Source organism: Lonchura striata, chromosome 13 (genome assembly GCF_050655825.1).
Source record: "Lonchura striata isolate lonStrDom1 chromosome 13, ASM5065582v1, whole genome shotgun sequence".
In the NCBI taxonomy this organism is placed as follows: domain Eukaryota; kingdom Metazoa; phylum Chordata; class Aves; order Passeriformes; family Estrildidae; genus Lonchura; species Lonchura striata.
Window position 1 is genome coordinate 5,614,777 of NC_140715.1, and position 15,274 is coordinate 5,630,050.

At 45.5% G+C, this 15,274-nt stretch overlaps 1 protein-coding gene across 1 annotated transcript in view; it reads right to left on the bottom strand.

The window, feature by feature from the left end:
* The window catches only part of UBE2D2 (ubiquitin conjugating enzyme E2 D2), a 28,858-nt gene continuing 13,584 nt past the window's right edge, over positions 1–15,274 (bottom strand). Inside the window, exons 6-7 of the mRNA XM_021531864.4 lie at positions 5,937–6,030; positions 1–4,398 (exon numbers count right to left, since the gene is read on the bottom strand). Of these exons, the coding sequence (XP_021387539.1) occupies positions 4,353–4,398; positions 5,937–6,030 (140 nt within the window). The 3' untranslated portion in view covers positions 1–4,352. The remainder of the gene's footprint in view (positions 4,399–5,936; positions 6,031–15,274) is intronic.

A 15,274-nucleotide genomic window follows, 5' to 3' on the forward strand; every position in this document is an offset into this window, starting at 1 on the left:
TAGAGTTTAAGGGAATTATTTAATGGTGATCAAATTGCAACACAATACAAGAGTACAGACAGTGTTAGCATGGATCTAGTCACACACACCTCAGGTGAGAGAGGGGCAGTGAGGAGTGGCTGCAGGGGTGCCTCCTGGAGCCAAGTGCAGTCACTCACACAGGGGTTGCTCTCCACACCTCCCCAGAGCTGCACAGCAGGATTTGTCCTGCTTTTAACCTTCCACACACCCTCAATGCTCTCGTCCCTGTGCACTCCCTGTAGGAAACCATGACTGCCAAACCTCAGCAACTGCAGCTTGTTGCTCCAAGCCTACCCAAAGAGGCACAGAATGGAAGGAAGCAGGAGCTGTGGGGATGGAACTCCATGCCAGCTGTCAGAGAGGGAGGGAGGCTTCCCTAATGCTGCAAGGATGAGAAGAAGACTCTTCTGAGGTTCTGTATTTAATGGGAACAGCCTTCCTGCCACTCAGATACACCTCCAGGCTTTTATTCTCCCAGGAGGTGAATAGTCCCAGGAGTCTCTGCTCTCTTCTCCCAGAGACTTCCAAGCTCTGCCTGGATGCACTGGCATGCCTGAAGCCTTAGCCAAGGGCTCCTCCACCTGGAATGGGAATGCTGAGCACATTCAGAGGTGGTTTGTTGTCCTGGCTCTTTAGAGCAAGGTGGCACATTCAGTACTGCAAGCAGCTTCACCACCTCCCACAGCCCGGGGCTCCTGCCCTGCTCCCCAGCAAAAGCTGCCCAGGCACCAAGAAATGCACCCGTCACTGAACCAGCTTCCCTTGGGAGTCTCCTGTATGCCAGAACTGGGAACAAGAGCAGCTCTAGAGATGTTTTGCTGCTGAAGATGACCAAGACTGTAGAAAACAGAGCCAGGCATTGCTGTCTGCAAACACCAGGGAAGACCAGGCCTTCAGAGGCAAGGGACAGGGAACAGTGCTACACCTACCAAATCATATCCAACTTAGCCCTGCTGGTTTTCCCACATCATTTGATGGATGCAGACTGAACAGAAGACTCTGAGGACACTTTGGGATGCAGCTTAGTTGGAAACATTGGGATAACATGGTAATAACTAAATTTAAAAATCCCTCTTGCCTTCCTATGACAGAAATGCAGTAGCACACCCCACCACAGAAGCTGGGTGTTTGAAGCACAGTAATCAGGTCTCCAGCACTGCCCAGGATCAGCTCCACCCCACTCTGCAGGTCCATGGAGGTCGGGCTTTGAGCCATGGGAATGTTTAAGCAATCTCCTGCACGCTGACAAGTGGCTGCTCAGTGCTGAGCCAAGAGAGGTTCCAGAAGAGAGGGATCACACTCCTCCTCTGGGTCACCGTGAGCAGTGGACAGGCCCTGATGAGCACAAGGAATGTATCCAGGCACAGTGTTCCAGCTTTGCTGCTAGAGCTGGGGGGTTCTAAGCAGCCCAGCACTATCTTTAAATAAACCACACTTAGCACATGCCAGGAAAAAAAGGGAATTGCATGAACAAGCTACATCCACAGAAGGCCCAGCACAAAGAAAGCCAAGGAAAGGGACTCGGGCAACTTAAATTGCTGAATCAAGGTAAAAAACTGGACAGGGATGGAAAAGGTTGATGACACAAGCTGAGGATTCCTAGGAAGGTAGTGACCAGAGCCCCTAGCCTCATGTGCCGTTTGACATTAGAACATACTCTATGCATAGCTTCAAAGGAGCGATTCTAGTCCCAAAAACAGCTAAGCTGGGTCAGGTTTTCAGTTAAATGCTAAAGGCTCCTCCATCTAGTTCACAGTACAATCCCTCAACAACAAATGATCAACCCACAGGAGGGATACAGAGCACATCCTCCCATCTCAAACATCACCAGACCTGCTTTTATTACACCACAACTGTGGCCTTGCCATCAGCAGAAAGGTCAGAACTGTTCAAACACCTCGCTGCAAATGAGCTCATCCCAGCATGAGCAGATATGCTAATGCATCCTCCAAGCTGAAGCTGTTACAGGTTCAGAACTGTTTCAGGGCGTGTCTGGCTTGTTAATGTCCTGTCACCTCATGTTTGTGGCTCCTGGCCCACCAGAAAGAGAAACCATCCTCCTCAGTTCCCTCAGCTGTCACCGCTCCCTCCTGTCTCCCCTCCCATACAGTCTCTGATCTCTTCCAGGAACTGCCAATTTCCAAAGGCAGCCAGATCTGCCACAAAAATCATTCTTGGGTGGCTCAGTTGCAAAGCAATTAAACAGAATCCCCCCAAACTGTTCACAACCAGTGCAACCCTTCCCTGGACTTCTCAGTGATCCCAAGGAAAAACATGGGAGGGCAACTCTGCCGTGGCCAAGGTGCATTGGAGAGTCCAGCAGGAGCACAAGAGGTTAGGAAAGGCAGGGCCATGGATCCAGGCTGGCACAAAGCCCAGCCACCAGCTCGCAGCGCAGTTTTGATGCCACAGGTATTATCCAGGGCCACAGGCTGCTTCCCAGACACCAACACCCCGTGGGGAACACGAGTGCTGTGAGCTTTGGGTGCAGCCCTGCACACCAGTGTCTCCCCTTCCCCTGTGACCCCGCAGTGTCCCCAGCCAGGACATGTGGCCACGGGCTCCCTTCCTTCTCCAGAGCAGCTCTGCTCCTCCCTGGAGCCGCAGTCCCCAGGGCAGCGGGGCAGAGCAGCAGGGCCCTCGTGCTCTCCGCAGAGCTGCCTGCAGGAGGGCTCCCACCTCCCTGCAGCGGGACACCGAGAGATGAGACAAGAGGAACAGATTTAGACCAAAAGCAGTGGACATTTATTCCTCGTTTGTGCAAGAGTGTCAAGATGCATTTGGGAATGGCTGGGACAGACCCTGTGGCCGGAGAGCCAGCGGCTCCAGCCTCTCCTGCCCGATGGCTTGGGTTACAATTCTACTAAGAGGAGATAAACTTGCAGACTCACCTACTGTCACACCAACGATGCTGGCAAATACACTTGTATACAAAGAAAAGTTTCAAACTACATTTTTTCACTAGATTCAAGTGAAGACTTTGTTCCAAAAAAAAAAAAAAAAAAAAGAAAAAAAAAAAGACACATACAAGTACAATTTAAAACTGTATGAACATTTGCAAATGTTTAGTGCAAAGTAATTATGTAAAAGCTACATTTTATGAAAGTTTGTGCTGATGTGTTTGGTAGGTTTTTTCTTTTTTTTACCCTTTTACATCCATTTTTTTAGTTACATAAGGTTTCACTTACCTACAGTACATATGCATTGTGTTAGGTCCCATGCAAGTGGGAGTAATACCATCAGGCTTTGTAAAATGTCACTCTGATTCGCATTTAGTAAACTGCTTATTTGGTTTAACAGTCAAGTTCCTGGCACACTACACATCCTGATTTCATCTAAGTGCTCCTGTTTGCCTCTTCAGGTGCCTTGTGTGATGCAAACCAAACTGCTTCACGACTTCAGCCCAAAAAGTTTTTTTTAGAGAAATCCACCGTTAGTTTAAGCCTGTAACAAACTGCTCTGAAAATTAAAAGCCTATTCACACAAAGTTATATGTAATGACTGTAGTAATCAGTTTATTACACAGATTAATTAATTCTTGAACGTACAAGCTCCAGGGGAGCAGTTGGGTCTTTAAATACACACAAGTTTTCTGTCATATGGATTTTTTTTTTTTTTTTACCCTTACATCCAGAAAGACCTAAGCAGTTAAAAAACTTAAGAAAAATAAGAGCTATTAGCTAGGTATTAACTGAGAAACCACATACAAACCAAAAAAAGTATGAAGGGAGGGAGAGAGTTGAAACAAATCAACATCACTTGATGCACTAATAGCTCCAATCCATTTAAATGGTGACCGGTTAAACTTAGACCTTAAACACAGGATGTGGGTACAGATTCTCATTGGTCATAACATTTACCTAAGGTGTAGGTCCTTCAGAATAAAATGAATACAGAAACAGCTTCAAGTTCTTCACCTTGCTTTTCATAACTGTTATGAGTTTAAAAGGATTCCACTTAAAATCCTTCATGGATCAGCAACAGTGTCCCTAGAAAATCTGAAACCCACCAGAACTCTCCCCATTCCCATTTGATCTCCCAATTTAACTCAGCAAGGAATGCTTTTAGGCTCACAAAGTTATGACTGAAGAACCAGCTTTTCACACACACACTTCTCTGCTAGGAGTCAATGTTGGTACGGGGAAATACAGTATTTCTAGTTTGTTGTTCCAAGTATGTACAACACGCAGCACTGCTGTATCAGGTAAACATGTGCACAGGGGAAGATGAGGCGTGGGCTCATAGAAAGCAGTCAAATGGAAATCAAAAGGACTTTCTCTTTCAGAGTTCCCCTATCTTTATTTGTAGAGGTTATCCAATAATTTCTTTAATTACATCGCATACTTCTGAGTCCATTCTCGAGCTATTCTGTTGTACCTGTATGTATAAAAAGAGGATTTATTTAACATGGCATCTACACAGTATTTCAGCTCCAGCACTCTAGTCTACACATGGCACGAAATCACAGTACTATCATCAGTTTGGAAAATCTAAGAGCAAAATTAAACATTCGGTAAACAGGGGAAACAAGAAAGCCCACAGTGCTTCATGCAAAACAAGTACTTTACAACAGGAATATGAGATCTTTGTGATTGGAGACACAAAATGGAGCTAGAACAGGGCTGAGGGGAAAGGATTTTCAGGAAGGCTTTATCTGTGCCTCCCCCAGCCCCATCTGCTGTGTCCCTGGGGAAACTCTTACTGTAAGATTTCACTTGGTCATTCTAGAAAATGGGTTAACATGTTCCCCCATCTCCTGCTTTCCTGCAAAGTTAAGCCCAGTACCTGCCATCAACTCATCTGCTAAACCCCAACAGCCTGACTTCTTCCTATACATGTGGCTATTTTGATGACTGTCAGGACACAATGATTTGTCCATCAGAATACTTTTATTCTGAAGTCACAATGTAATTCAATTCCCAATAAACCTGTAGCTTTTGCACCCAAATACTCTTTACAGCCAAAGGAAGCTCAGGATGCTTGTGTAAACAAAGCAGTTGTGAGATTAACTGTACTGCTGAAAGCTTCTCTCTGACAACAGAAGGCAAATTGTTCATGTTATAAGGAATTTATATGGTAACACACAGCCTGAAGTTTCCTACAGTTATGTACACCAAGTTTGTTTGGTGTTGGAATTTAGTCTGCAGACAACGTTCTTTAGCTTAAACAATCTGACAATCCACTCATAACTAACTCTCCTTCATATCACTGCTCAGACTAACCAAAGAGCAAGTCCTTCTGTTTAAACCCAAAATTTATTTCCCTAGTTTTGTGAAAAATAGGAAGGAATTCTGCACACTTAAAAGTGCAGATAATCACTGTTGATTGTGTCTCCAAACGTGCTGCTGGTCTTGCAGCTCTCAAAACAGCATGCATAAACTTCTCTAGCACTGCTCCTCAAGTATACAGCAGAGGAAGCAAATCTGTGGATTAGTTTCCCTTCCCTGATCAGGTCTGGAAGGGAACAGTGAGGTAGGCAGTGTTTACAGCAATAAACTGTTAAAGTGCTTGTTAGCACTGAAATCTCTCTGTGCTTGCTGGTGAGTCCTCCTGCCCCACTTCTACACAATTGGTTCTTCCCTTGTGTTGTAGTAGAGTGAAGGTAAAACAGGAGTTTGCTATTTCTCTGCATGACTCCAGACCCAGAGCTGCCATGGAATATTCTCCCGTTGGAGTAACTCGCTCTCCCTCTGCTGGTTATATGGGATTAAAGCAGCTCAGGCAGTGGCACTGTAAAAATCCCAGGGGAAAAAAAAAATCTCCAGAAAAAAAAATTCTAGGAAGACCACAGAGCTGAGATTTGCCTTTTTTCACTCTCACTCTTTTCCAATAAGCAGTTCCTCTCAGTTCTCCTTCACTGTGTAAGTGTGGATTCTGCCCTGTCAAATCCCATGGGTTTTGGCTTCCATACTCACTTTTCTCTATCTGTTTTGTAGATCCGTGCAATCTCAGGCACTAAAGGATCATCTGGATTGGGATCACACAACAGAGAACAGATGGACAAAAGTACTGAGGAGAAAAAAGAGACACTGAGTTAGTTCCAGGACAGCTGAGGTCACCTGCACCACTCAGCCCATGCACTTCCTTCCCCTCCAGCCAGTAGCATCAGCAGCATTTAAGTTTGCCAGGAGCACCAATCCCATGTAATTCAGCTGAGTGACTCTGAACAAGTTCCTTTTACCAGTGAACTACACAACTTTTCACAATCACAGTATCACAGTGAGTAGGTGATAGGTCTATCCAGCAGCAGCCTTAAATCACAAGGCAGAACTGTTCTGCCTGAGCCTGGAACCTGAGAGTCCTCTGGAAAACATCCTTGCTTTTGCAGCTGAAATTCAACTGTTCCCTAAAGCAGCCACCTCACTGTTGGATGACTTGGAGAAGCGTTAATCAAAACTCAAACAGCAGACAAATCCAGCTGAAATGAAGGAAGCAAGGGCTGTTCACAGCTACTTAAGAATCACAGAATGTTTTGGGATAGGAGGGACCTTGAAACTCATCTTGTTCAAACCCCTGCCATGGGCAGGGGCACCTTCTACCAGCACAGGTTGTTCCAAGCCACATCCAACCTCTCCCTGGAGATCTGTTTAAAAATAAGCTGGTTTTGCAGTGAATTGAAAGGCTTAATTATTTTCCAAGCATAAGGAAAGCTGAGATGGATTTAGTGTAGAACAGTATCCAAAATGACCCATGAATGCCCAGCTCCTTGCACTTCTATCGACCACAGAGGCTAGAATTGGAGAGTTTCACTATAAATACATGGTGTATGTATCCCAGAAGGCACATCCCGCTCGGCAGAGTGACAACCCTCATCCCTACAAGGAGCCAGGACACTGCTGCAAAGCCACAAATAGCACATGGACATTCCTACACTCACTGCAGAGGAGAAGGGAGGAGAAGGCAGGAAGTTATAAGCAAACATATTGGGACAACACTACACCAGGCATGGCAGGGACATCCTGCCCCACTCCTGAAAATGCCAAATATTCCCTTCTTTCAGCCTGTTTGGATCAGACAGTGCCACTCCATATGTCCCTTCACCAATTGCAGCAAAGCAGTTGTCACAGTACAGCCTCCAAGCAAGGTGCAGATGACAAGAGTGAGGAGTTTGAAGACACTAAACACAAATCTGCTCCAATTTCCATCACTTGCAGGAGGTAGAGCTAACTATGAAAAATGAAAGGAAACTGCAGGCAGCCCATAAAAATAACAAAGGCATTAAGATAGGTTAAAAGAGAGCCACAAAACAGAGATCACAGAATGGCCTGGGTCGGAAGGCCCTTCAAAGTCCATCTCATTCCACTCCCCCTGCCATGGGCAGGGACAATTTTCACTAGCCCAGGCTGCTCTAGACAACATGTGCCAGGGCCTTACCACACTCCAGAGAGAAGATGGAAACAGATCTGAGATTAAGCTTTTTTTCAAGTGGGACAAGAGTGAAAGCTTCCCTTAGGTCTGAACTGCACAAGTTGCTCAGTGTTGTGAGCACCAAAAACCCACAAAGCCCCTTAGTTCAGTTTTCCCACCTGTTTATGTAGACCCTTCACTAAAGAATTATCAATTCCCAGTTCAAAGCTTCTAAAGCAAGTTTGGTAATCAACCAGACTTGGTTTGGGAGAATATATATCTGCTTCTAAAAAAAGGAGCAAACCTCTTCTCCCTTTTCCCAGTTTTTCACAGTGCACTTGTGAGAGTTAAGAGCTTAATGATTCTCCACCATAACTGACAAAGAGCCCATTTACTGAGCTCCCTCTCAGCTCAGGGTGTGCAGGAGCTCTGCAGAAGCCACTGCTGTTCCTCAGCAAAGTTGTCAAAGAAGTGTTCTTGGTTCAAAAAGGAGGGGGAGATGTGGGAATCCAGGGCTTCCCTCTGGCTGCCCTGGCAGGTCTGGGACCCTGGCAGGGGTCAGGAACGCCCCTGGACAGAGCCCCCAGAGACACTGGCTGTGATCTCTGTCCATGCAAAAGAGTTTTCAATCTTACAGGATCAATTACCAGCTCTGAGTGTTTGATATAAGTAATAATTAAGTGTGCATGGGTGCAAAAGTAAAATTTTAGGATTCTAGATTAGGGGTCCAAAGGGGACAAGATGGAGGAAATTGGGTGTGCCTTGTCCTTTTTCTCCTTCTTCATGCCCTCCATGTCTCACTGTGGTGTTGGCATTTTTCTGTTGGTTCAGGCTGGGGACACACTGTCCAACATAGTGACAGATATTGGCATGTTATTGTAAATGCAGCCCAGGGAGTTTCTGGTATTTAATGTTTGTCACATCCCACTGAGGGCAGAGCCCCACACGCTGCCCTGCAGGACAGAGCTGGGCAGGGCAGCAGAACATGTGAGAGATAAACAGAATAAACAACCTGGAACCAGCACAGACCAATTATGGCTTCTGCTTTGGCAGCGGGGCTGACAGAGACTTTCTACAATCTTGGGATCATCAATACCTCTGATTCCAACAACCTCACCCTGCTCAGTCAGAGTAGTTTGAAAACAGCTGTTTCTCCAGCAATTTTGCTGCAACTCATTTCTTTCTTTCAGACTCCACTGCTCTGCTCACTGAAGTTTCTTCAGCTGTAGGATGAGCAAGGTAGCTTCAACCTGTTCTCTGACTTCACCAGAAGACACAGGAAATCCAATCAAAAGTTTTCTGGTCAACTGTTGTAACTACTCGCTCAAGTTTTATCTTATCACAGTAGTTTAAAAACCCGAGGACTTTTTGGAACAGTGGCTCAGCCTTCATCAGCAGAACCACTCTGCAGGTCTGTGCACTGCTCTCTGCCCACCCTCACACCCCTTCTCCTAATACTCAGTGGTTAACTTTTCAGTATCACTCCACAAACACTGAATAAGAATATACACAATCATTTGGCTTCAAGCTGCACTGCCATATTCAGCTGCTTCGATTTTTCTAAGTCTTCATTATTCCAAATTATTCTCATTACACTCACTCTTGCTGGTGACTTCACATTATTCCCCTTTTATCTGTACAGCCTCAGCAAAAAAAAAAAAAAAAAAACCCACATTTTTTTAACTAAACTGGTTTAATTTTAATATCCTGCTAAATCCAGCTATTTGTCCAAAATCAATTCTGCAAGTTTCTCCCAAGGCTTTCCACTAGAAGATACTGCACATGTTATAGACCAACATACAGAAAAATCCCTTGGAAAAGGCACCACCTCAAAGTTTCAAGAGCAAGGGTAAAGGGGAAGCAACCCTTACAAATGTCAGCTGTGTATCAGAGTTCTTTGATGCATCAGAGTAATAATGAGTTAAACCAACACCATTCAATAAGGGACTCACCAGGCCACCTCCCTCTGCAAACAAGTATTAGTGCAATGAATTCCACAGCAAAGCCTTGACATTTTCTAGTCAAATGACTACAGCATTACTATCAGATATTAAAAAGAGAATTTCCCAAAAATTTTGGAACCACAGAATCAGGTTGAATAATTACACAAGGCAGGTAAGTGACACTTCACACCTGAACATCCTGCATGGCCATGGGCAAAGCTTGGCAGAATCCCTTCAAGTCCCTCACTGGCAGGGATGTACCTCAAGTGTGCACTCTTTGAATTCAAGTCTGGATTTTTCTCAGTAATAGCAAAATAAATTTTACTTGCCATTGACTCAAGGGATTCATCCCTTGAAATAACTCTGTACAGAATTATTTCTCATAACTCTTAGCCGTCACAGCTGTCCAGCCACTAAGCAACTTAAACCACTGTCACTTTTAAGCTCCTTTTCACTCGAAAATTGGTTTTGCTTTGTTTTATTTCACCAACCAGGCAGCCTACTGACCTCCAACCCTTCAACTACACTCCCCATCCATCTCTGCAGACAACAGATAAAATTTACTCTTCTGTGTGCTTCCTGCTGCCACGGACTAGCACAGACTCAACACGAAGGAGCTGGGAGAACCAAACTTATCAAGCAGAAGGGCTGTTAACAAAGTGCTTCTAGAAAATGGGCTCAGCTTCCCCACAGAGCCATGACAGAAATGCATTCTCATCAGGCACAATGATCACTGAGCACTTAAGACTGCTTGAGTAACATGCAAAATAAGGCCCAGTGTGTAACACTGCACAACTGAGATCCAGGTACCCTCTGCAAGACCTTCCTTTACCAAGCATGTAACACTGAAATCCATGGGCAATCTCTCCAGGCAGCTCCTCTGTGCAGAAAACCATGCCACTGACAACTTGCCAAAAAGACAAGCTCCAGTTCCCCACTGCACAATCCACCTCAGCTGCTGCCCTACTGTGCTCTTGCACCACCAAGGTCAGCCCACCACCCTTGATGGGCAACTGCAGCTTCCTGGTTCTGCCCCACCTTAGACTGAGCAGATGTGGATGCAAATCCCATAGGTAAAGTTCATGGCAGTTCATTCCTCTGCTATGAAACAGCTCAGCCATTAGTCAGGACAATCCACGGAGTCGGCGGCTCTCCACATGTCCTTCCAGCACTAGCCAAATGAGCAGAATGGGCAGTGCAGAACCCAATTTAAAGCCCATCTGGCTACTAGAACATCCAAATTTAGGTGTGTTGAAGTTCCTGGAACTCAGAGGTGAAGACACTCTTAAAAGCAGCTGATCTTCATCTTCCAAAACACAAATTCCAAATCATTCACTTTGTCTGCACAACCTGACTTGAACTAATATCCACCACTCCAGCCATCCCCTTGACACAGAGCACCACTACAGATCCTGCTGCTTAAGTCTAGCTGGAATTCCAAATAAACTTGCTCCAGTAAAGCACTCAACCATGAGGCACTTCAGAGTAAGGAAAAGCAGCTGAGGAGCCATGGAATCTCCAGCTGAATTCACAGAAGGGAGATAAATGGCACTTATTTTTCCAAGGTAATGAGCTAGCCAGAAAAAACAGCTGGTGTGTTCTGATCCAACTGCTGTTTGGTGCAGTTACTGCTCTCCAAAAGGAGCCAGTTTAGAATCCATCTAGGAGTAAAGGCCCATCTCTATGCAGACACAGAGACTGTACCAACAAAGTGTTTGTTACAGTACCAAGGTGGTGCTGAGATGGCTGCTCTGCATGCCAGGCTGTCAGGACAGCAGGGTGACACCCAGCTCTCCACCCTGGCTGGAGTCACACCAGAGCATCAGGACCCCTGATCATGGAAAAGATCAGGCAGTGACACAGAGCAGCTGGATAAAACAGGGAAGCATCAATCTCTGGCCATCATGAATAGACAGCAAAGGCAACATCCCACCCCACCTGCTCTGTCCTGGGTAAACGACAAACACTGGGCCAGGGCTTTCGAAGGAAAGTGATTTGTCACCTCCTGGAGACCAGGCCATGGGCTCTGGCAGACAGTGCTGTGCTTCTGGCCCAGCCCAGTTTCTGAGTGTAAAAGTAACCATTTGTCAGCTCAGGTTTGACTGAGCCTGGTATGCTGGGAGACACCTCTGCCAGCAGACATGGGACATGTCATGCTGCTGAGGAAAGCTTAACTCCATTCTGAAGGGTTTATCCAGCTCTCCTGCTTCTCTCACCAATGAGGGCTCCTTTCTTCATCATCAGCCTGGCATCCTACACATCAAGGTTCACTGCTACTCCCATCTCTATTCTTCAAAATCAGGATAAAAACCTGACTCCTGTAAGGAGCATTTTCCTACACAATCACTGTTTTTGAGTTTCAGGCCCCAAACCCTTGAAACTTGAGACGTGTAGCTGTCAAAGCTTTCTCAGTACTGACAGATGTTAAACTTGCAGCATTCAACACTGGAAACAGCACTGACCAACAGGTTCAAATGCCTGGCTCCTGACTGTGAACAGGAAAGATGCATCTGAAGAAATGAAAGGAACTCTGGCCTCTGCTTGATTTAAATCCTATTTCTTAACCACAGCCCCATTTCCAACTCCTCCAGCCATCTTCCCCAGCCTTACAGGAAGTGTACCTTTAAATCTGAGCAGTTTAAACTTCTGCCTTCAAAGCAACTTGCATTCCTGCTAAGTCAGTTCAACAATTTCTGGTGACAAAAGAAGGAAAGTTAAGTGTTGCCCAGTGTATCACAGATGGCTGAAGTTGGAAGGGACCTCTGGAGATCATCTTGTCTCAAGGAGAGCCACCTGAGACAGGCTGTCCATGACAATGTCCAGGGGCTTTGGAATATCTCTAAGGTGGGACAGCCCACAGCCTCCCAAGGCAACCTGTGCTGGTGCTTAGCATCCTCACTGTAAAACTACAACATCAAGCGTTTCCTGCTGTTCAGAGAGCCTCCTGTGCTTCAGCTTGTGCCCACTGCCTCCTGTCATGGGGCACCACTGAGAAGAGTCTGGCTCTGTCATCTCCACATCTTCCCTTCAAGTATTTACAGACACTGATAAAATCACCTTGAACTTCCTCTTCTCCAGGCTGACCAGACCCAGCTCTCAGCCTGTCCTCAGACGGGGAGATGCTCCAGTCCCTCCATGGCATTCCCAGCCCCTCACTGGGCTCTCTCCAGTACATCCATGCTTTCCTTGGCTGGGGAGCCACACTGGACACATGCTCCAGGCACAGCTTTGTCAGCACCCAACAGAGGCAAAGGATCACAGCCCAGATGGCACTCTTCCTAGAACAGCCTTCTCTGGAGGCAAGGACAGCTCCTGGGAAGCTGCACAAGTGGCTCAGTTACAATTGTGAGAGTTGAAACATAAAAGTGGGCACTTCCCTCAGAACCCCAACTCAGCACAGCTGGAGAGATTGACCCATGTTTTGTGACAAAGCCAACCCCAGTTATGTGGGTAAAGCTACAACGGGCAAACTAAAAGCCAAGATGATCAGAAACCAGCTTCCAGATTTTGAGAATGGCACTGTGAATGTCCAATTCAATCCCTCTGTACTATTACTTCCAGCAAGTCTTAGTGAAGTGATTCATGAAGAGCAACACCACATAAAATCCCCACTGCAGCAGGCATGGAAGCCTGGAGAGTGGGAGCTGCATTCTTGCATGAATGAGGCTGAGGTTACTCACTGCCCCTCCCAGGCAGGGCCCTCCAGCACATTCACACAGGCTCCACAATTTATTCCTTACAAAACATGGGGAGATGTGGGACAAGACAGCAGATCAGTCCAAACTTTACTGCAGAAGTGCTTTAGTTCAGGATTAACTCTTGCACAGCCACTTGCCGAATTCAAGAGAAAGTGTGTTTTCCCCCCCAAAAATGGCTGAGAATAGCTGTAATAATGTTAAAACACTTCATATTCTCCTGTTTCAGGCAACTGGGATTCTTATTTATGCAGTCTTGGAGATAATGTTTTTAATTTAAGCCTACGCATTCTGCTTAAGCCTTGGAGTTCAAATTACCCACCACGGTGTGGTTAAGACTGTATTTTGAGATTATTTATTCTCCAGTATGTATTCTTGAGGGAACACTGAGTTCAGAATTACTAATATAAGCAAGTCAGCTGTTGTACTGAGACAGTCACTGCTATTCTCCCAAGTTTTAACAATTGTAAGAGGGACAGAACAAAACCCCAAAATGCCAATCACCTTTATCATAACCACAATTTTTATTAAATTGTTTACAGAGGGCTGGCTCCAGAGTGTGAGGAGCAAAGACCCCTACCTTTACCACTGAACTGGAATGATTAAGTAGCACTGGTATGATTTTTCTGTCCCCAACAAAAAGTGGCACTTCTAACCCAAAGGAGGTCACTGCACACCCCTTCCCCTCTCTCCCTGCAGGTTAAGGTGAAAAACATCTTCATGTACCACACATTAACTGTGAGCATAACAGTGAGCTGCTGACAGTGCTGCCTCCCACCTACCTCAGGAGGAAGCTGTGCATGTTAAGCTCTTTCCTACAAGGACTGTTTCTACTCTTCCCAGATTTCTCAATCAGTAGGAAGTACATTTTTTCATAGCTGAGCTCTAAGTTATCTGCTTACAGATTTAAAATTCAAACAGCTTGCTCCCAGTAGCATCCAATTTAATGTGTGGCACAATTTAGGAAATACTCTTAGAAATTTACACTACAAATAATAAATTGATGCTTTGGAAGAGGTGTGAGCTTATTGCTGAATGTTTTAAGTGTTATTTTGCACCACAAATTACCTAATCCAACAATTTTTCCTGTTAACAACACATTCCTCCTTTGATAAGGCTGATCCATCCCTGAAGTCCATCACAACACACTCTAATCTGACTGAACTCAAGATTTCCACCCCAAAAGATTCAAGTTGCCTTTGTGGACTTTATTTCCATTTGCTCAAGATGGGAATACTTCCCCTAAGTATCAGCTCTCTGCTTCTGAAGTCTGCCTTTTGACAGGGCATCCCTGTGATTCTGAGGAAAGTATTCCTATAAAGGCACACCTAGGAATTTGCTTTGTTGTTTTAATTCCTTCAGTAAATGTAGCCCAAGGGAGCTGGGATGAGGTTTTCTCCCAGGTTAGAGCAGTGTGGATGCTGGGCTGTGTGCAGCAGAGTGTGGGCATTCAGCTGAGCTGTTCAGCAATGAGAAGAGTGATCAGCACTACAGAGCCCCCTAAACCCAGGGGCCAGAGGGGCATTGGCAGGGGCAGGTGGCTGATCCCATGGCTTATTCCAGCTGAGTCACAAGGATATAGTTTGAACAGGATATGAAAAAGAGAGTATAAAGTAGAACACAGAGGGAGATTGAGATATTAAAGCATATTGCAAATGTATCTGAGCAGTAAAATTAACACTAGGATGTATTCTGAGTTATTAAAGGTGACAGCCACTAATATGCCATTCACTGCCAACCTGGACCAGCCTCTTAAATTCTTGCCCCATCTTCTTCCAGTTGTCCTAGTTCCAGTTTATCTTCCAGTATTTTCAACCATGCTGTCTATCACCCCACCACCCATCTGGTCACTTCAGACTCCCTAAAACAATACAGCATTTTCTCCAGTTAAGCAGGAATTAAATCAAGCCAGACCAGCTATCAGGGGCTAATTTGGTGCTTCTAAGAGCAGCCAGTACTGAGTGAGCACTTGTAAGGAAACTGTAGCAACCTGACAATCTATCATTTTTATTTCACTGACACCATTTTTCAGTTCTTTCAAGACTTTAAGCCTTCTGCCCAAGCAGATTCACATCTGACAAGAGACAAGGAGATGTTTTGCCTTTCCATCTGCTTCTGCAAATGCCTTTAGCTGGACAGAAAAGGTGGGAACTTCTGTGGGAAAGGAGACAGTGATGATGTCCAAGGGATGTGTCAGGATCACCTATCTGAACCAGAAAATGCCTGGGAACATCACATGTGGTTGCAGAGAAGGATAGGCAACAGGAG